The 22,795-nt window shown below is 34.0% G+C and overlaps 1 protein-coding gene across 2 annotated transcripts; it reads right to left on the reverse strand.

The window, feature by feature from the left end:
- Positions 1–2,408: 2,408 nt before the first annotated feature.
- On the reverse strand, positions 2,409–4,678 carry LOC131656031 (LOB domain-containing protein 25-like). Of its 2 annotated transcripts, XM_058925812.1 has the most exons (3): positions 4,549–4,678; positions 4,394–4,468; positions 2,409–3,492 (listed from the first exon to the last, which is right to left on the reverse strand). In XM_058925812.1, exon 3 carries the CDS (start codon positions 3,472–3,474, stop codon positions 2,881–2,883), a length of 594 nt encoding a protein of 197 aa, XP_058781795.1. In that variant the 5' UTR covers positions 3,475–3,492; positions 4,394–4,468; positions 4,549–4,678; the 3' UTR covers positions 2,409–2,880. The 2 variants fall into 2 exon arrangements, with proteins under 2 accessions (XP_058781795.1, XP_058781797.1); XM_058925814.1 differs by having other exon boundaries at positions 4,394–4,637.
- Between the last annotated feature and the right edge of the window lie 18,117 nt (positions 4,679–22,795).

The following is a 22,795-nucleotide window of genomic DNA, read 5'->3' on the forward strand; positions in this document are numbered from 1 at the left end:
TTCTGTGTTTTTCACCGACGGAAATGTCTATTTTTTTAACAAATTGCATTAGAGAAATGTCTTGTGATTATTAATCAAGATTTTAAATAACTATCATAGTTTTAAATTATAGTTGTGGCTGCAAATACGATTGCTGTTGCGGGTGTTGCAATTGCGGTCATTGCGGGTGCTGCGATGTCTATTATGGCTGTTGCGGTGTGAATTTTTATAAGGAGATGTTTTTGAAATACAATGTTGAAAAACACTTAAATGTCATGCTTTTCATTACATAAGAAGTAAAATGAAATTTAGAATTCTAATATTTTGATTTTTATAAAAATATTTGAAGAAACATAATTTTGAAATTGTCTGATATGGTTTCTAATACAGTCCGAGGCGTAATTTTAAAATCACATCGCAATTACGGTCCGATGCAGTTACGGGGCAACCGCATCCGCAATATTGCGGGTGTAATTACTGTTGCGAAGCACAACTTAAAATCATGATAATGATTGCGATCACATAGACCGATCAATTCGGATATTGCGACACTCATGGATTGACATTGTCAATTTACTGTAATTTGTTATCATAAAATCAATAAATAATAGTATTGAATATTGATAGCGACACCGGCCAATAATATTTTGTTGCGATCGTTTTTACAGTAAAAACAGCTAATAAAATTAAATTTTAGATTGAATCTTAAAAACAAAACAAACTAAATATATATATGCATAACATGTTACACTAATAATTTTTATTTTTTAAATACTAAATACACTGTATTAAATTAATCTATTTTGTTCTTATAAGATAACTAATTAGTTTTATTTTTTATTATATTTATATTTTATATTAAAATTATTATTTTATCATGTCTTTACAATATTATTATTGTTAGAAAAAATTAATTTATAAATTTTAATATTTAAAAATCAATTTAAAATTAATTACATAATGGTTAAGATTAAATTTTTTTTAGTTATCATCTAAAACCAGATCAAATCACATATATGTATCTAAACCGATTTAAATCTAACAACAAACACATTTACATACCGTTGTCAATAGAGCTGAATTAACAAATTTTAAATCAAACACATAATTTTTATTTTCTCAACTCTCTTTTATATTTGACAAATATCCTAAGATTATTGTTTAAAAAATTGTCTTAGAAATACAAGGAAAAAACCTGTAATAAATTTCTGATTAATATCTTAAAACAATTGCAAACAGTAGTACATGATAGACCTTATTATGAAACACTCCTCCACCTGTGTTGTGATGATCTGGATTTGTTAATAATATGTGCTTAAACAGTGTGTGTGCTGTGTGGTTGATGTAGGAGATGGACAAAAGTGATGACTGACAAAAGTGAATGGATCGAGAGAGAAAGAAACAGAAGACGCTGTGAGCATTTCTCTCTACTGTTTTACTCTCAGATCATAAACAGACACACATCACATGAATGCTCATACAAACTAAATCAAATCATCGATGAAAATAAGGATTATTTCATGATGTGATATACAAGTATATTCAAAAATTGACGGCTTCCTAGCTTTTCTTCTTCTGGTCTTTTCAAAATGAAATCCTTCACTGTTATTTCTCTTCTAAGAGAAACACCTCTAGCTTAATGCCTCTATTTTATTTTATTTTCATTTGGAAATATTTTTAATAAAATACGGTAAAAAAACAAATATACATATTATTGGCATGCATGCAAGTTATTGTCAATGTAGCTGCAGTTTATCATTTATGAAGTGTCACTGTTTCACTTCACTGCAATATTGTCTGGGGTTGAGTGTTCCAAGTAATTGATAGTAACAGTTTAGAACCTGTAGTGTAGCTACTTCTTCAAACTCTGTGAGAAAAAAAAACCTAAGCCTAATAAACTACTCCTATACTAGCTTTTTTTTTTTTTGGTATTAATAATTGGATTCATTGAGGACAGTGACTGTGTGGCTCTCACAATTTATCACATTTTTTATTCATGAAAAATGAGGCTCAAAGCCATTTTTCTTCTAAGTACATGATGAAAACTACATTTCAAAACAAAGTGTGGTTTGCAGCAGATAGAAAGAGACACAAGTTCAGATATAAACCTGTTAGTTGAGTTCATCATTCATGAAACAGCCCTACAGAATCACTAGCACTAATAACAAAGTTGTTGTTTAGCTCTATGATATCATCATCAGGTATAGCTATTCACACAGACTTTTTCACATCAACAAAAGTTCTTACAACTCCATACACCAGATTGTGACTTGAGACTGAGTAACTATCTCTAGTCTCTACACTTTGAAGTTTCAACTCCATCTAAATATACAAACATATCTTTGTTTCTGTGTTTGATTGTGACATTTTGAGGCCACTGTATTTAAAATATTCAAATCATTGCAATTAATTAAAATAGTGGTCCAAAACAAAGGAATATATATAGCTTAGGCTTTAGAATTAATCAACAATTTATTCTTAATGGTAAAAATAAACAATGACAGAGAATGTCAACTCAAATTGGCATGCACAACACTCTACTGCACATGCCTATAGAGTTTGCATTTTTTCAATACACATAAACAACTAGTGTTGATATATAGCCATACATTCACAATCATACTTCCATGCATGCCCTATATACCAACTTATTCACTAGCTAGGTTTTTAAACTACACTTTTCCTCTTCAACAACTACACAACATTACAATTACAAAAAAAGCCTTCAAATTATTGAATCAAAACACATCAACACTACACCTAGCCACAACACTCCAACTATAGCTACATACATAGCTATAGAAAGAAAACTAGACTTATATAATACCCACCCCATAACATACCATACCATAACATAACATAACATAAAAATAAACCCTAGCTTCATAGAAATTCAGAATTTCACAAATTATTACCTCCTCCTACTCCTCCTCTTGCTCCTAAACCTCCATTTATATCCTCAGTAGTAGAGGTGTTAATGTTATCATTCCATGGAATAGCATAAGGAAAAGAGTAAAAACCACTTGCTTCAACGTTGTTATTTCCGATACCGAATCTCGAACTGAACTGTCTCTGAGGTTGATGATGAAATGAAGATTGAACAACAAGAGGAGGAAGAGGCGGAAGAGACGAGTTAGGCGAGAGATCATTGTAAGCGAAGCGGAGAAGATCAGCGTTAGCGGAATCAAGTTCCTTTTGAAGCCTTTGAATTTGTCTCTGAAGGAAAGAGATAGCACCAACACAACCATAAACTGGATCCCTCACGCGAGCTTCGGCTTCATAAGCGAGTGAATTCACTGCATCTTCTCTCTGGTGAGGGAGGAGCTCGTTGAGGATCTTAGTCACGTTGCTTGCGCCGAAGATCTTGTGAACGTTTGCAAATTTTTGTGGCTCTTCTGGTGGAAAGTATGGTGCAAAGATGCAACCTGGCATGCATTTTCGACGAAGGAATTTGCAGGCTGCACATGGTGAATTGTATGAGCTTGATGATGCCATTTTTTCTCCTCTCTTAACCTACAAACAAAGAAATCCATTAACTTTCCCTTCTCCATAATAATCAGTTTTAGTTTCAAAATTTATTGCAAAACTCAAAGGTCACAAGTCACAACATAATTAAAGAATAATCAGATCTACTACTATTAATTATCTTCAGTTACATTTCTTTGATCATTGAAACTAATGATCCAAAACCATATATAAATAATGAAAAGCCAAAAATGATTAAAAAAAAAATCAAAGATTATAGAATAGATCCTTTAATTAAACCTTTATATGATCCATCCCTCCTAAAAATCTCATACATCACACGTACATGAGACTTTACTTTGTGTCTAATTTAATAAATTTGATGATTAGTTGACACTTTTTTATATTATATTACATATATGACTCCTTTCTTTTTCTTTCAAAAACTTTTTTTATTTATTTCCATTTTTAAGTATATTTTCTGCTTTCCTTTCTCTCTTTCATTTTCAATTCATGAAAGGAAAAAAATCAACAAAGAGTTCTTAATTATAATTTATATATACTTGAAGAAACTCATCCATTATATTTTCTCTTGAATTTTGGCCCTCAAGTTTAGTTTTTTGTTTGTTTTATCTTCTTCTTCATTAGTGCATACAACAAAACCTTACATATGTATCTTTCTTCTTCAAGAATTCAACTGCATGAGCAAGTGAAAAGTTATGTATATTTCATTGCAAAATTATATAATTTGAACCAAAGATCTGGATGCAGCAAAGAGCTTGATATCATAAAACTATATGAATTGGGCAAAGCCCTAAATAGTGTTTTTGAAAAGGATCCATTATTTTGTGAAGCAATTGTTACTTTATTTAAAAGAACATAAACAGAGAAAAGAATTATATAATCATAAAAGAAAAGAGGTAAGGTAGCTATATGAACATGATTTTACCTGTTTGAGATATGTAGATTTCTTTGACTAGAAGAATTACTAAAAGGAAAGTACCTTTAGAAGCTGTTATTGTACCTTCACAAGAAGAAAAAAAATTGTCTTAGCTAATGAGATGTAAAAGATCACGTAGATTTGTTAGAGAAGGAGGACTATACCCTTAAAGAGGAAACCCTAATTGAGAGAGAGAGAGAGAGAGAGAGAGAGAGAGAGAGAGAGAAGCAAAAGGAAAGAGAGAAAAAGATAAAGAGATGATAGAGAGAGGTGAAAGGTTATAGTATTATTAAGTAGCAAAAGGTTAGAATAATATTATGAGAGTGAAGGGAAGGGCAAAACAGCATTGAGTGGAATGGAGAAGGGAATGGATGAAAAAGACAAAGGTAATAAATGGAGGTACATTTGAAAAGAATGACTATGACCTTTGTTGGAAATTATAAAGATTAATTCCATCAAGTTTTTGTTCCAAAATGACAAATGTGAGAATGGCAATAAATGCTTCATAAATAGTCCCACATAGAAAGTGGAGCAAACTTTAAAAGCATTTATATATCACTTGGAACAATGTGCATTCCAAAAGAGCCAAAGAGGATAAAGTGCCACATAGTCATATGTGGTGGGCGTAGAGGCGCTAGTGGCGGCTTGTAGACGGCACTTGAGCACTTTCGCGGCGTTAATGAGGTGGCGCTCCGGCCGCCTCCGGCGGGCGGCCCGGCCTTCGGCCGGCATACTGCGAATATGTTTTAATTATTGCCTAAAGTTTGATTTTTGAATTTGAATTCGAAATACAAAACATTTCATGAAGTGGTGCATTGTATTTTTATGAACCATTGCAATTATTTATTTTAAATAATATTGTTTCATGAAGGGTTGCAACTTATGAAACAAGACTTTGCATGGGCTATAAATACAAGTTTGTTATTTCGGAATCAAAACACAAAAATCATTATCCTCTAATATATTTTCCAGACAGCTTCCTTGCATTCGAGTTTCTTCACCAGTCTTGTGCAGACTCGAGTAAGGCTGAATTATCCTGGGTATTCAGGCCGTTCCAACTCTAAGACAATCGAGAGTGTGCTTGAAATACTTTTAAGGAAAGTGAATCCGTTCGCGATTCAGCCTGGATCCATTCGATCTCACCGATATTTCTAACAATCTTAAAAGTATTTGTTCTTCAATGGCTTCCGACGCTGCAGTTTCAAGCATCAAAGTTATGAACCAGGATCTTGTCAAATTGGATCGCTTTGATGGAACAAATTACACCAGATGGCAAGACAAGATGACATTCCTTCTGACTGCCCTGAAGATTCAATATGTCTTAGATCCTGACTTGCCGCCAATTCCAGAACCAACAGATGATGATTCTGACGAAGTCAAAAAAGAACGCAAGAAACGTAAGGAGGACGAATTGCTGTGTCGTGGACATATCCTAAATACATTATCTGATCGTCTCTACGACCTCTATACGGACAATCCCTCCGCGGTTAAGATATGGAAGGCCCTCGAGTTTAAATTCAAGGCCGAAGAAGAAGGTACGAAAAAGTTTTTAATTTCTAAGTACTTTGATTTTAAATTTGTAGACGGTAAACCAATTCTTCCCCAAGTGCACGAATTGCAAGTCCTGGTGAACAAAATCAAAGCAGTGAAAATAGACATCCCAGAAACCTTTCAAGTTGGTGCAATCATTGCAAAATTGCCACTTTCGTGGAAAGGCTATAGAAAGAAATTGCTGCACAGTTCCGAGGATTTTTCCTTGGAGAAAATCCAGAAACACCTTCGAATCGAGGAGGAATCGAAGGCAAGGGAAAAATCAGAATCTGCAGGTCTTTCCAAAGCCAATGCTGTGACCAACAAAGAAAGAAAGAAGCATGATAGCAACAAGCGTCATCTAGGACCAAAAAAGGAACTTAACAAGTTCAAGAATTCTGGGGGTCAGAAAGGTCCAAAGACCGGATGCTTTGTTTGTGGAAAACCTGGACATTATGCTCGAGATTGTAAGCACAATAAATCAAAGAATGAGATCAATGCTGTTCATTCAAATGATGACATAATCGCTACTGTGAGCGAGATTATGGCAATCCAGGGCAAAGTTCAAGGCTGGTGGTACGATACATGTGCCACGGTGCATGTCTCCTATGACAGGGCTGCATTCAAAACCTACTCTGAGACTAATGATGGACAAGAGGTACAAATGGGAAATGAAGTACGATCTAAGGTTGTTGGAACTGGATCGGTTGAACTCAACTTCACTTCCGGAAAGAAAATTACTCTTGTCAATGTGCTTCATGTCCCAGACATGAATAGGAATCTTGTTAGTGGGGATTTATTGGGAAAACCTGGTATTAAATCTGTTTATGAATCGGGCAAACTTATATTGACCCGTAATGGTGTATTTGTTGGAAAAGGATATTCCGCTGAGGGAATGATCAAACTATGTACTACCAACAATATGATTAATGAAATTTCTAATTCTGCTTATATGCTTGATTCTGTTTCTTTATGGCATAATAGATTAGCACATACTGGTATTAGTTCTATGAAGAGACTAATTAAATCTGGAATGATATCATGTAACATCAATGATTTTAACAAATGTGAATTATGCGTTAAATCAAAGATGATTAAAAAACCTTTCAAAAGTGTTGAAAGAAAGACAAATGTACTTGATCTTATTCATTCAGATTTGTGCGAATTTAATGGCATGTTAACCCGTGGGGGAAACAGATATTTCATCACTTTCATTGATGATGCTTCTAGATACACATATGTATACCTCTTAAAGCATAAAGATGAAGCTTTTAATGCCTTTAAGATTTATAAAGCAGAAGTAGAAAATCAATTAAGTAGAAGTATAAAAGTCCTTAGAAGTGATAGGGGCGGTGAATACTTCTCTACTGAATTTGATGCATTTTGTGAAGAACATGGCATAATACATGAATGTTCGGCACCTAGAACACCGCAACAAAATGGCATAGCCGAAAGAAAGAACCGAACATATCAAGAGATGATGAATGCTATGTTAATGCATTCAGAATTACCTTTCAATTTGTGGGGCGAAGCGTTACTATCCGCTTGTCACATAATAAATAGAATTCCTTTAAAGAAAACTGGTATTTCTCCATATGAGGTATGGAAAAACATGGCACCGAATATTGGTTATTTCAAAGTGTGGGGGTGTGTCGCTTACTACAAAAATATGGATCCTAAGAGAACCAAGTTGGGTCCTCGAGGGATAAGATGTGCTTTCGTTGGATATGCACAAAATAGTAAAGCATATAGACTTTTAAATTTAGAGTCTAATATCATTGTTGAATCCCGGGATGTAGAATTCTTTGAAAATCTTATCACTAAGGATAAAGAATCGGAGTCGGCCACAAATAAAGAATCTTGTGAAGAAGATTCTTCTCGGATTGTAGAAATACAACCTGAAGGCACTCCTCAGATCATTGAATCACAACCCGAACCAAGGATAAGCAAAAGAGTCCGGAAAACAAAGAACTTAGGACCAGACGAAATTGATTCTCAATCCATTTCGTTTTATCTGGTCGAAGGAAATAGTACAAAATTCGTTCAAAGTATTCCGGTCATACTTCAAGTAGGGGATGATCCTAAAACTTATAAGGAAGCAATAACTTCCAGGGACTCCTCTTTTTGGAAGGATGCTATCAAAGATGAAATGGATTCAATTATGTCCAACCACACTTGGGAACTTGTCGACTTACCAAAGGGATCAAGGCCCATTGGATGCAAATGGGTGTTTAAAAGGAAATATCATAGTAATGGTACCTTAAACACTTATAAAGCAAGATTAGTGGCAAAGGGATTCAGACAAAAGGAAGGTATAGATTACTTTGACACCTATGCACCAGTAGCAAGGACAACCACAATTCGATTGTTGTTTGCCTTAGCCTCTTTGAATGATCTTATAGTTCATCAAATGGATGTTAAAACAGCGTTCCTAAACGGAGATCTCGATGAGGAAATCTATATGGAACAACCAGAAGGCTACGTACTTCCTGGAAATGAACTAAAGGTGTGCAAACTAGTCAAATCCTTATATGGATTGAAACAAGCACCAAAACAATGGCATCAAAAATTTGACTCTACAATATTGTCAAATGGATTTATTCCTAATTCTTGCGACAAGTGCCTATATACAAAAGTGTACAAAGACACTGTAATATTTCTGTGTCTCTATGTTGATGACATGCTAATAATTAGCAACAAAATGAATGGGATTTTAGAAACAAAGAAATTTCTAACTTCCACTTTCAAGATGAAAGATCTTGGACTTGTTGACACTATTTTAGGAATAAAAGTCAAGCGAAATAGTGGGGGTTATGAACTTAATCAAACACATTATATTGAGAAAATGCTTGATAAGTTCAAACACCTACAATTCAAGGAAGTAACCACTCCATTTGATCATGTAATCAAGCTTGAAAAGAATGATGGAAGAGCAGTGGCTCAACTAGAATATGCAAGTGCAATCGGATGTCTCATGTACTTAATGCAATGTACCAGACCTGACATATCTTTTGCAGTTAGTAAAATGAGTAGATTTACTAGCAACCCGAGTAATGAACATTGGAAGGCAATCACGAGAATTTTTGGCTATTTACTGAAAACCAAAAATCTCGGCCTTCATTATGGTAAGTTTCCTGCCATACTAGAAGGATATACCGATGCGAGTTGGATATCAAATGTTGGAGATCATAAATCTACAACTGGTTGGATATTTACACTAGCTGGAGGAGCAATTTCTTGGAGGAGCAAGAAACAAACATGCATCACTCTTTCGACCATGGAATCAGAGTTTGTGGCTCTCGCTTCCGCTGGTCAAGAAGCAGAATGGTTGAGGGATCTTCTATTAGAAGTTCCATTGGCTAAGGACAATGTTTCAAAGGTTATGATACACTGTGATAGCCAAGCCACTCTAGCAAGAGCATTCAGCGAAGTGTATAATGGAAAGTCTAGGCATATAGGACTTAGACATTCTTTCGTGAGAAAGTTGATTAAGGATGGAATCATATCACTCACGTATATACGAACAAATTATAATTTGGCTGATCCGTTTACTAAGCCACTGGCCAGAGACTTAGTAAAAACAACCTCGAGAGGCATGGGGTTGAAACTCCTTGAGTAAGAGTTCCGACAACGGCGGCAACCCAATCTTATGTTAACAGAACATTAACTTCAAGATTTTCAATGGGTAACAACAAGTCGTTGATTTGGATAATTGTCAAACATTTCGTGATAATGTTGACTTTGAAACGAGGGTTGAGTTTTACTTTAAAAAACTCTTAATGAAGTTCAATACCAGGGGTACGTGTCTTGTGGAAAAGGACACAATATGAACTTCACCTATGTGAATTTCGAGATGGTGCCGTCTCAAAGTGAGAGTTGGAGTTTCTCTCATGGAAAATTCATGAAACAGGATAGCACATGGCCATAAATAAGTGCTAGGCGAGTTATGCAGAGGAAGAACCCTTAAAGAGTGTGTGTAAGGCGACACCGGTCTAATCATATGGATTCATGGTTTAAAAGCTTTGCTACCTAATATTCCGATTAAACTTTGTGTTGTCCTTACTAAGGTTAAGTTTTAAATCGAAAGATACCTAACTGTATTAACACTCTTTATACTATATTTCTGGAATTATTAGATTTGTCATTATTAGAACAAGTGGGGGATTGTTGGAAATTATAAAGATTAATTCCATCAAGTTTTTGTTCCAAAATGACAAATGTGAGAATGGCAATAAATGCTTCATAAATAGTCCCACATAGAAAGTGGAGCAAACTTTAAAAGCATTTATATATCACTTGGAACAATGTGCATTCCAAAAGAGCCAAAGAGGATAAAGTGCCACATAGTCATATGTGGTGGTCCCAAGCCTTATGCCACTTGTCTCTACCAAAAACACCCTCGCCGGTGTCGCCACCGGCGACACCGGCTCCGGCTCCGGGACCGGGTCCGAGGGCGTGGGCGTAGAGGCGCTAGTGGCGGCTTGTAGACGGCACTTGAGCACTTAGGCACGTCGCATCGGAGCGATCGGGCTATTCGCGGCGTTAATGAGGCGGCGCCGGTGGCGCTCCGGCCGCCTCCGGCGGGCGGCCCGGCCTTCGGCCGGCATACTGCGAATATGTTTTAATTATTGCCTAAAGTTTGATTTTTGAATTTGAATTCGAAATACAAAACATTTCATGAAGTGGTGCATTGTATTTTTATGAACCATTGCAATTATTTATTTTAAATAATATTGTTTCATGAAGGGTTGCAACTTATGAAACAAGACTTTGCATGGGCTATAAATACAAGTTTGTTATTTCGGAATCAAAACACAAAAATCATTATCCTCTAATATATTTTCCAGACAGCTTCCTTGCATTCGAGTTTCTTCACCAGTCTTGTGCAGACTCGAGTAAGGCTGAATTATCCTGGGTATTCAGGCCGTTCCAACTCTAAGACAATCGAGAGTGTGCTTGAAATACTTTTAAGGAAAGTGATTCCGTTCGCGATTCAGCCTGGATCCATTCGATCTCACCGATATTTCTAACAACCTTGCATCTAATATTATTATCATAAATGTGGGGATGTCTCCCATTCTTATTCCCTCTCTAACTCATGCACTTACATTAATTACTCTTTTTAGACAAAACAATGTAGCAAAGTTTTTATATTTTTTTAATTTTATAAACAAAAATATATTAAAGAGGGAAACAATAATGATGAATAATCTCCAAATGAATTTGATTATTACAAATGAATTTGATTATTAGTTTGATTTGGAAGTGAAGTTATGTTCATGTCTATTTTATTTTTTTGTTTTGTTTGATTGAAAGTGTGATCCGTTCTAGTGCATTCATTTTTTATTTTTTGTTTTGTTTGATTAAAAGTGTGATTTGTTTTAGTGCATTCGTTTTTAGGGGATTGTTGGATGATCAGCCGTTTCTTTTTGTATTTTATTTTTTTTTATAAAATGGTTGTTTTCATCTTTTTCGGTTTGCTCTTTTGAGAATCTAATATCTTGACGGAGACTTTTTGTGGTGTTAATAGTTGATTTTTTTTTTTTAACATTTGTTTAGTTTGTTGTTATAGTGCGCATGTGTGAATTTTATATTTTTTTCTTTTATAATAAATTTATTCTGTTTTTCTATTGAATAAAAGAAAGTACAACAAATAGTAACACAAATACAAGAGAGTTAGTTCATTAATTAGTTTTTCTCATATTCTTTTGCATAATACAACCTCACTCTTCTTAATCATTATAATTATACTTTAATATAATAAAATTTCTAATGCATATTTTTTTCTTTATTTTTGATTCACAATATCATTAATATTTTTAAAATTAATTATAAATTATAAAGCAATATAAGATAAAATAAAAATATTTGACAACTTGCTAAAGTGAATAAAAAAATCTATTTAAAATTAAAAGATAATAAGCTTTTTTCTTGTAGTGTAAAAATCAGTAATAATAAAATATTCAAAGATAATAAATTATCAATGATATTGGTAATTATAAATAAAATGCTTTTTCTATAAATGTTGATTTAATTTTTTTTACAAAAAATAAAAGCTTAAAATAAATTATTATCATAAAAGTATCTACTTATGCTAAAATAGACTAAAGTGTAATCTATAATTGATTCATAACAACAAACCTAATATTTTTTATTATTTTTTTTTTTAAATATGATATCTTTTTCGTAATTATCATTATTATAAAATTCATTTTTTTATAATATTATAAATATTTACCTTTAAACCATTTGTGTTGCAATCATATTAAATGGACCCCTATTTAGATTCTTTCTAATATAGACTTAAGTCCAAAAAAGTGGACTAGTAGCATTTTTAGTTAAATACAACATCTTTCTTCTTCTTTTTTTTCCATACAAAAATCTTATTTTATCTAAAATGATAAGATCTATCACTGAATCTTGCATAGCTCCATAATAGATGTTTCTATATTTTAATAGAAATATAACAGATATTCAATTCAAATATATAAGAAAAAAGATTGGAAAGATATTAAAGAAATAAAAAGGAACAAAACATTTCTTATGATACATTTAAACAACCAACACATCAATCATAGTAAAGGCTTAATCTGTGCCTTTAAATCTCATATATAGACAAATGAATCAAGTAAGTGTAACCAACAACAAAAGGAGAACAGTTAAAAGAAGAAGAAAAAAAAATCAATGTATCCTCAAAAGTTTTAACTAAAGATTAAGCAGTGTTGTTGCAGTGTATTGCATTTGTTTGATGTATTTTATGTTGAAAGCAATAATTGTATATGTGTTGCTAATTATTAAGACTGCTCATGAATTTAGCACTTTCGGTGGTGGGAGTTAAAGCTATAAAAGGTCATATGTGTGAAATTGCTGCGGCAACCGTTTTCTATTTTATGTCTCTACGGTACCGGCAGCTGTAACGTCTAAACTTATTTAATATAAAAAATTATGTACTGTATATAGAGTTCTGTAAAAACAATTACTGTTGTATATATAAGGTTGTTGTTATTGGAAAGGAGTTTTGCGTAGGTTGAGAAAGTGTTTAAGTCTTTTGGCATTGATACAGATTAAAAGTACATTACCTCTATTTAGTGACATGGATTTCACCACCACAAATTTAACTTAATGGTTATATACTATCTAAAATTTTCTCTAATATTTTATAAAAATTCTTATTTTATAAAAATTCTAATTTATTCTTACTTTCTAGAGAGTTTCATGGATCTCTCTGTAATAGATTTCTATCCACAAATTTGGGCTTAAAATTCCTAAGCCCAAAAACTAACAAACCACAATTAATTTAAGAGAATCTCTTATCCCACCCTTTAGGATTCTAAATTATCATGTGCGTTTTCAAAAATACACCTGCTTTCGGAGGTGTATCTACGAACGTACCTTTTTTTTTATTCGTTGGTTTGTTTCGTAAGTGCATCTACGGAAACATTCCTGTTATGTACCTCTGAAACCATTTGATGTTAAACTCGCGTAGACTCTTCTCCTCCCTCATTCTCAAAAAATTTTATTTCCAAACTCTCTCAACTTCACAAATCATTCTTCTACAAAACTTGTTTTTTTCTCTCAAGTTCGACAGGGAACATCAAAATCAGTGATTAACACACTCCAACTCGTTCAAAGCTCAATATAATCAGTAAATTTTTTTGTTTTCGAGGTATTTTCGAGTATTTCCCGTAATAGAGTTAGAATACACTTTTAGGAGTAAAAATCATTATATAATTTTAGAAACATAGAGACAATGTAGGTTTGTCGTGTAAACTGAGCGATCAAGGGCTTAAAAATAGGTTTTACAAGGTTTTGAACAGTACATATGCCATTGTTGCATTTGAGGAGTTGCAAAACGTTACGTTCTGTAGGTGCATCTACGAAACAAGTAAACGTTAGGGTAGTTCCATAGATGCTGCTCCGGAACAAGCCCAATTGTTATGAATGTTGGGTGCTTCTGTAGCTGTATCTACGGAAGCTTTCCACATGTACATCTACATAGTTAAATTTTATTTTATTTTTCTTTTGTTTTTATAACTTAATTAGATCTAATTCAAATTTATTTCTTATATCTTGCAGATATTATGGCTGATAGGACGGACCGACCCATACATGGGAGGGTTGCACAACATGCATCCGTGCGAAATGTGTAACGCCTCAATTTTTATTTAAATTGTTTGTCGAAATTGATTGTGTGACATGGCGCATTTATATGCGTTGATGTGTGTCTGATGTGTTGTGATGTCCTTGGTGTGCGATAGTTGCCTTTGAAATATAGAAATTAAGGTGTTTGGTATGTGTGAATGATTGTGTAGAACTTGGGAGTAGTGGGAGTAATTAGTTATTAGCACTATTTAATTAAAATTAGAGGGATTAAATAATATTTGTAATAGCTAAATAATAATAATAATAATAATAATAATAATAATAATAATAATAATAATAATAGTAATAATAATAGTAATAAGGGTTAAATATGTTATAGGTCCCTATAAATAACCCAAAATCTAGTTTTAGTCCCTCAAAATATTTCCTTTAAAGAATGGTCCTCCTAAATTTTTTCGTCCACACTTTTGGTCCCTCCTATAAACACTACAAGAAAAGTGCTTCCTAGCCACGTGAAATAGTGACGTGATTTTCACGTGTGTAAAATAAACCAGTTGTGACGTGAAAATCACGTCGCAACATGTTTATAATATTTAAAAATAAAAAGTAACGTTAATCAAGGGGGGAGTCAGGAATTTAATAAAAAAAATGTTGTGACGTGTAAATCACGTCGCAACTTAAAATAAAAAAAAAATTTGAAAAACAATTGGAGTCAGAAATGCATAGGGGGGAAGTTTGAATTTTTCAAAATTCAGTTGTGACGTGTAAATCACGTCGCAACTAAAAATTACAAAAACCAAAAAACTTTAATGCCAGAGTTGACTGACAAGGAGCACGTGGGTTGGGAATGTGCATTTGTTGCAACGTGATTTTCATTTCGCAACGTGGCGATGTGAAAATCACGTCGCTAAAGTCTTAATACCTTTTCCCAAAACGCTTCTCCCTCTCCCTTCGTTCCAGAAGAACATTTTCTTCTTCTTTCCCCATTTCTTCTTCCTCTCAACCCTTCTTCTTTCCCCATTTTCTCCCAAATTTTTCTTCACCCATTCTCTCAAATTTCATTCTATTCCTTCCAATTGCAAAATATTCAAGGTATGTATCAAATCATTTTTAATTTTCTGTATTTTATTTATTATTTTCGTTTTAATTTTGTATAAATTATTTGTTTGTGTTATAATTTTTATTTAGGTGTAATATTTGTGATTGAAGGAGCATTTCAAGAAGACATTTGAAGATTGATAAAGGAAGATAGAGGTAATTTTGGCATTTTATTTTTTTTAGGTTTTTTTTTTATTGATGAATTAGATTGTAGAAAATTAGGTTTGTAGAAAATTAGATTGAAGGTTAAAATTGATGAATGTTAGTTTTGTAGTAAATTAGGTTTGTAGAAAATTAATTTGATGATTAGAGATGATGAAAAGAGTTGAAAGTAGATTGTTAAAATAGATTCAATATTGAATTTAATTTGATGATTAGAGATGATGAAAAATTGATAAAATATATTAGGTATAATAAATTTGTATATATATTTGGTATAATTGAATTTTGATGATTAGAGATCATAAAAATTGATGAACAAAATAGAAATGAAATGTTATTAGAAATGAAATATATTAGGTATATATTTAAAATAAAATACAATGGAGTAGAATTATATTTTATATTTCTTAAAAGGAATAATAAGTTTGTTAAGAACAAAATAGTGTGAATTAGTATTTTTTTTTAAACAACATTTTAAAAGAAGGTTACTACATAGTTATTAAAAAATAATATATTATTTTGTTTTAAAAATGTTTATTATAGTGTGAAGTATATTATTTTGTTTTAAAAAATAATATAATAATATTTTGTTTATAGTTGATATAAGTAAATGTTTAATTATTTACTTATAGTTGATATAAGTAAATGTTTAATTATTTACTTATAGTTGATATAAGTAAATGTTTAATTATTGTTACTAAAAAGAGAATGATTGGATATATGTGCAGTATGGAATATTATTTGTATTATCGTAGTTGGATGTACGATAGAGTGGAACCAGGAAGACGTGCACTTAAACCCAATTTTATAGAAGGAGTTAACGGGTTTGTCACGTGGGCGTTTGCTTAAGAATGTTGTCGAAGCGAAGGAGGAGTTAGGTGTCCCTGTCTTAAATGTGAATGTAGACCTATAATTAGTGACCCAGATGAAGTGGTCAGGCATTTGTATAGAAGGGGTTTCATGGAAAATTATTGGGTTTGGACGTTTAATGGTGAAAAATTGCCGAGTAACGTACCAGAGACTAGCAGTACGCATGCTTCAAGTAGTTGTCCGTCAATGGAATATGAGGAAAGACCGCCTATTGAATATGAGGAAAACTTTAATCAGATCGGTGACATGGTTGAGGATGCTTTTGGTGTGAATGTGAACTATGATCAACCTGAAGATTGTGATGGGGAAGAGATGCCGAACGAAGAAGCGCAGAGATTTTATCAATTGTTGAATGAGATGAATACGCCGTTGTTTGACGGTTCGTCTGACTCCAAGTTATCAATGTGTGTGAGATTATTGGCCGCCAAGTCAAATTGAATGTTCCTAATCAGTGTTTGGAATTCTTTGTAAAAATGATGTTGGACTCAACTGCAATGAAAGACAACTTACCTACAACATTTTATGAAGCAAAGAAGTTGGTGTCGAAGTTGGGCTTAAGAGTAAGAAAGATTGATTGTTGCATTAATGGTTGTATGTTGTTTTATGACAATGAGTTTGGTACTCAAGATGGATTGTTGGAGGAATGCAAATTTTGTATGAGTCCAAGATATAAAGTTCGCAGTAGAGCCATTAACACTAATCAAGACCGTGTAGCAGAAAAGTCCATGTTTTATCTTCCGATAATTCCAAGGTTAAAAATAATGTTTGCTTCAATGCACAGTGCAAGTCAGATGACATGGCATCATACAAACAAAACAAGTCCAGACACTATGCGGCATCCATCTGATGGCGAGGCATGGAAACACTTTGATCGAATACATCCTGATTTTGCCGCAGAACCTAGAAATGTCAGGCTTGGATTATGCTCAGATGGTTTTGCTCCTTATGTTCAAGCGTCGGGAAGTGCGTATTCTTGTTGGCCAGTTATTGTAACCCCTTACAACCTTCCTCCCGAGATGTGCATGACAAAACCATATATGTTTTTGACGTGTGTCATTCCAGGACCTTCGAGTCCAAAAGCCGAAATTGATGTGTATTTACAACCTTTAATTGATGATTTGAAGAGGTTGTGGATTGGTGGAGAATGGACTTATGATATATCACGTAAACAAAATTTTACTATGCGAGCTGCCTTGATGTGGACCATCAACGACTTTCCAGCATATGGCATGTTGTCTGGTTGGGGTACACATGGCAGAATGGGTTGCCCGCATTGTATGAAAGAGACGAAGGCGTTTACGTTGGATAAAGGGGGAAAAGCTCGTGGTTTGACTGTCACCGCAGATTTCTACCAAAAAATCATCCGTATAGAAAGAACAAGACAAATTTCATAAAAGACAAACAGGTAACAGATATGCCTCCGCCCCGATTGTCACCAGGTGCTGTATGGGACCAAGTTTGTGGGCTACCAAAAATTACAGATACTGGAAAGGCATGTAGAATTGAAGGATATGGGGTCGATCACAATTGGACAAAAAGAAGTATATTTTGGGACCTTCCATATTGGAAAGATAATTTGTTGCGCCATAATCTAGATGTTATGCATATTGAGAAGAATTTTTTTGATAATGTATTTAACACCGTGATGGATGTTAAAGACAAGACGAAAGATAATGAGAAGGCTAGACATGACATGGAAAAATGGTGCAATCGAAAAGAGTTGGAGTTGAAGCCTCAACCAAATGGGAAATTATTGACACTGAAGGCTTGTTTCAGTCTGACCTCCCAAGAAGGTAAAGCGGTTTGTCAATGGTTAAAAGAATTGAGAATGCCCGACGGTTATTCTTCAAATTTAGCAAGGTGTGCTGACGCCAACACTGGGAAGTTGCATGGTATGAAAAGTCATGATTGCCATGTTTTTATGGAACAATTGCTACCAATTGCATTTGGTTCTCTACCTAAACATGTGCTTAATCCACTGACTGAAATTAGTCAATTTTTCAGAGATATTTGTGCTTCAGCTTTAAAAGTAGATGACGTCATTAAATTGGATCGAAATATTCCAGTCATTCTATGCAAGTTGGAACAAGTATTTCCGCCTGGTTTTTTTGACTCCATGGAACATTTACCTGTGCATCTCGCCTATGAAGCTTATCTTGGAGGACCTGTTCAATATAGGTGGATGTATCCGTTTGAAAGGTTCATGGGTGATTCAAAACGATTAGTGAAAAATAAGGCTAGAGTTGAAGGATCGATATGTGCACATTACTTGCATCAAGAAACATCACATTTTTGCAGTCACTATTTCAAGCATTTGATGTTAACTCCAAGAATCATTCGAAATCCTGTCAATGTTAGTGAAAGGAGTCAATTCACTTTATCGGTCTTCGGGCTTCCAGGCCGTCCATCTGGAAAAAAGGGTGTGCATTGGTTGACCCAACAAGAAATGCAATCTGCCCATGTTCATGTCTCGATCAATTGCGTTGAAGTTAAACCATTTCTTGAGTAAGTATACATACCCCTAACTTTTAATTTTCTTTACAATCATAAAACTCGTTACTCTGAAACTTATAATGTGTTTCTTTATAGGGAATTCAACAACACCTATTTTCATACTACTGGTGTACAATCAACATCTGGTGTCATCCATGTTCAATTCCCAGCATGGTTTAAGGAGAGAATGTATAGCATTGTTGCACCGACTCCCGAAATACTCCATTTGAGAAACTTGTCTCAAGGCCCTATTCAAAGCGCAAATGAATGGCACACATACTTCGTGAATGGATATAAATTTCACACTCATACATGGACTGAAGGGAAAAAGACCATAAACAGTGGTGTTTTTGTGAAAGGAGTTACAGATGGTGGTGAAGATGACTTCTATGGTTTTGTCAAACATATCTATGAGTTGGTGTACACTTACTTGGACTCGGAAAATAAAGTTGTCTTGTTTTATTGTGAATGGTATGATCCAACTAGAGGCACAAAAATAGATAGGACATATGGTACTGTTGAGATTCAAATGGACCGGAGGTACAAAGAGTATGACCCTTTCATAATGTCACATATTGTTAGGCAAGTTTACTATGTTCCTTATCCTTCATTTGTGCCATGTAAACGAGGGTGGTGTGTTGTCATAAAAACAAAACCAATGGGTCATATTGAATCTGACGATCTAGTGGAAGAAGATCTTGCTTTCCAAGTTGATGAAGTGGAACAAATTAATGATGTGGTTGCAGATGAACAAACTACAAGTTTGTCTGATACAATGGTTGAGGGGCATCTAGTTGATTTGTCTATATTAGATGAAGAGCATGAAGATATTGCATCTGAGGACAATATCACATCAAATGATGAGAATGATGTGGATGACGAGCACGCAGATTTAGAATAATGAATATGTGTTGTTGAAAATGTATTTTTATAATTTCACTTAATGAACTATGTATTGAATGTGTTAATGACAACCAGTTGTTGAGATTATATTTTTATAATTTTAATTAGTGAACCATTTGCTGAATATATTTATATTAATTGTGTAATCTTTATAAATAGGTAAAATGCCACCCCGACTTGATAAAGGTAAGGGTGTAGCTGATGATAGTGGTAAGAAGAAGCACCAACGCCCACGAGTAGTAGTATGTCAGTCACCTCAGTTGGCCACTTGTCCTCCCCCGCAGAGTCAGGTTAATCGTATGTCCTTGGCCAGTACTCAGGGTTTTCTGCCACTACTCTCCTCTCAGTATCCATATGACAGTCCGTCTTTTATTACCCCACCACCACCTGGTTACCCATCCTTCCAGCAGACACATGTGCCCCCATCCTTCCAACAGACACATGTGCCCCCATCCTTCCAGCAGACACAGATGCCCCAATCCTTTCGGCAGACCGGAGGATTTGGTTTTCCACCTCCCACACAGACTAGTCCCTCATCTTTCCAACAAACTGGAGGATCTAGTTTTCCACCTCCCACACAGACTGGTCCCTCATCTTTCCAGCAGACTGGAGGATCTAGTTTTCCACCTCCCACACAGACTGGTCCCACCCCACATCCCCCACAGGATGATGATCAGGTGGAGGATGAGACTGCGGAGGATGAGACTGCGGATGATCAGTTGGATGGGAGCGATCTTCGAGGGGATGATGATCCGAGTCAGATTCATATCATTGATGGGAGATTTTTTATTAGGCCCGAAGGAAGCTCGTAAGTTTCTTATTTATCAATTTTTATTTAAGTATACGTTTCCATTTTTTATAACTTTATAATTAATGCTAATTCAATTAATGTTGTTTAGATTCACGCCGAGTCGGACTGCTGCCAAAGTTATAAGTTATATAATTCAGCAGAATTATAAAAAACTTATAAAGACTTTTAAAGATGTTAAGGGCGATGATAGAGAACATTGGTTTACGCATTTTCAGGTATACTTAATTTATTGTTTAAGTTATTGTTATTTAAATAACTTTTTCACTACAATTATCTAACTTTTATTTTATCTACTTTTATTGCAGGAAAAATGTGTGTGGGAACCAATGAAAGAGAGACAGATTAAAAAAAATTATTATGGCAGAACTGCAAGACGACTTTCTGACATGCTACGACGTGTTAGAAAGCGTTGGGAACTTCATGGCATCCGTCCTAGTTGGATAGGAGAAGAAATCTTTCGGGAACTTCTTAAATATTGGGAGAGTGATGAGTTTGCGGCCAAATCTGAAAATGCAAAGAAGATGAGAGCATCTGAAAAGGGTGGTTGCCTTAATGCTGTTGGAAGTATAAGCACTGCTGAGCATGTTCGTCGCATGGTAATAATTATTACCACTTCTTAAAGTTATAATTTCAATTAATAATTTATATTATTAATTATAGTTTATTTTGTTATTTAGACTAAGGAATTAAATAGACCTCCACTTATGACCGAGCTGGTTGCGAGGACTCGAAAAAAGAAAACAGGATCTTTTGTTGACAGTCGTACACAAAAAGCTATGGTAAGTTATTTAAGCTATCGGTATTATTTTTTTAAGCTATCTGTATTATTTGGTTAAGCTATCGGTATTATTTGGTTAAGTTGGATATTATATTTGGTTAAGTTATCGGTATTATATTTGGTTAAGCTATCGGTATTATTTGGTTAAGTTGAGTATTATATTTGGTTAAGCTATCCGTATTATATTTGGTTAAGCTATCGGTATTATTTGGTTAAAGTTGGGTATTATATTTGGTTAAGCTATCCGTATTATATTTGGTTAAGCTATCGGTATTATTTGGTTAAGTTGGGTATTATATTTGGTTAAGCTATCCGTATTATTTTTTTAAGCTATCGGTATTTCTTTAAGCGATGAATTGTGATGTATTTGGTGGTGATTGTGAAGTGCCGATAAAGTGTTGATATATATGAATCAAATTGGTGATCAAAGTTAGAATGTATGTGTTATAATGTATGAATTAAATCGGGATTATTATTCTGATTTATTAATTAATTGCGACAGGTAGAATGTATGTGTTATAATGTATGAATTAAATCAGTATTATTATTCTGATTTATTAATTAATTCTGACAGGTAGAATGTATGTGTTATAATTTTCATGTGGCATGTGACATGTTGTGGCGTGAAAATCATGTGGCAACTAAATTTGTGGCGCGAAATTCATGTGGCAACTAAATTATATTTAAAAATTTTTTTGTATGTGTAGGATGATTATCAGGCATTGCTTGTACAATTTCTGACTGCTAATCCTCGGTATACTCCAAGACCGGGAGAGCCGCTTCATCCAGATGTAGATTTTTATCTTTGGAGTAAAGTCATTGGCGGCAAGGGGCCTAACGGGTGTTTTTTTGGTGGTGGAAATTTGGCAGGCACCTTGAGATCTGATGATAGAACTCTATATCAAAGAGTTCTCGACGGGGAAGGAGGTTCACGTCCTGTAACTTTAACAGATGAACAGAGAGACACTGTAAGACAATTGGCGATAAATGAGGTGAGGCGTGAGGCGGCGGAACGTGAAGCGGCACTGAAAGCCCAAATGGAGGCCCAAATGATGGCAATGCGGAGTGAGCATCAGCAGGGAAATGGAGGTCATGGCGAAAAGACAATCGGATATGGAGGCACAAATGCGACAATTTATGCAATCCTTTGGTGGAAACCAAAATATGGGGGGTTCTGCGCCGACTGATCAGGAAAATCTAAATGAGGATGAGTTTCCCGACCCGGATTGATTGTTGATTTAGTTTAGTTTTTATTTTGTTGTTATAACTTTTAATTTTGAATTTGTGTAAACTATTAATTAAATTATAATTACATTATTTAGTAATATTAGATTTATAATTTTACTTTCTTAATTTTAGTATATTTAGTTTATTGAATTAATTTATAAATTTTAATATATTTAGTTTATTAATTTAATTATATATATATATATATATATATATATATATATATATATATATATTTGGTTTTTTGCAAAAAAAAAAAAATATTAGTGACGTGATTTCCATGTCACTAAGTAGTGACATGAAAATCACGCCGCAACATTAGACATTAAATGCGCTTTTCATTTACTCCTAGGAAAATTTAGTGACGTGATTGTCATGTCACTAAGTAGTGACATGTAAATCACGTCGCAACTAAAGATGCTTTTCTGACCCAAAC

This window comes from Vicia villosa, linkage group LG3 (assembly GCF_029867415.1).
Source record: "Vicia villosa cultivar HV-30 ecotype Madison, WI linkage group LG3, Vvil1.0, whole genome shotgun sequence".
In the NCBI taxonomy this organism is placed as follows: Eukaryota; Viridiplantae; Streptophyta; class Magnoliopsida; order Fabales; family Fabaceae; genus Vicia; species Vicia villosa.

Excerpts from the sequence above, each read along its gene's own strand:
- LOC131656031 (XM_058925812.1), bottom strand. The coding sequence starts at position 3,474 with ATGGCATCATCAAGCTCATACAATTCACCATGTGCAGCCTGCAAATTC.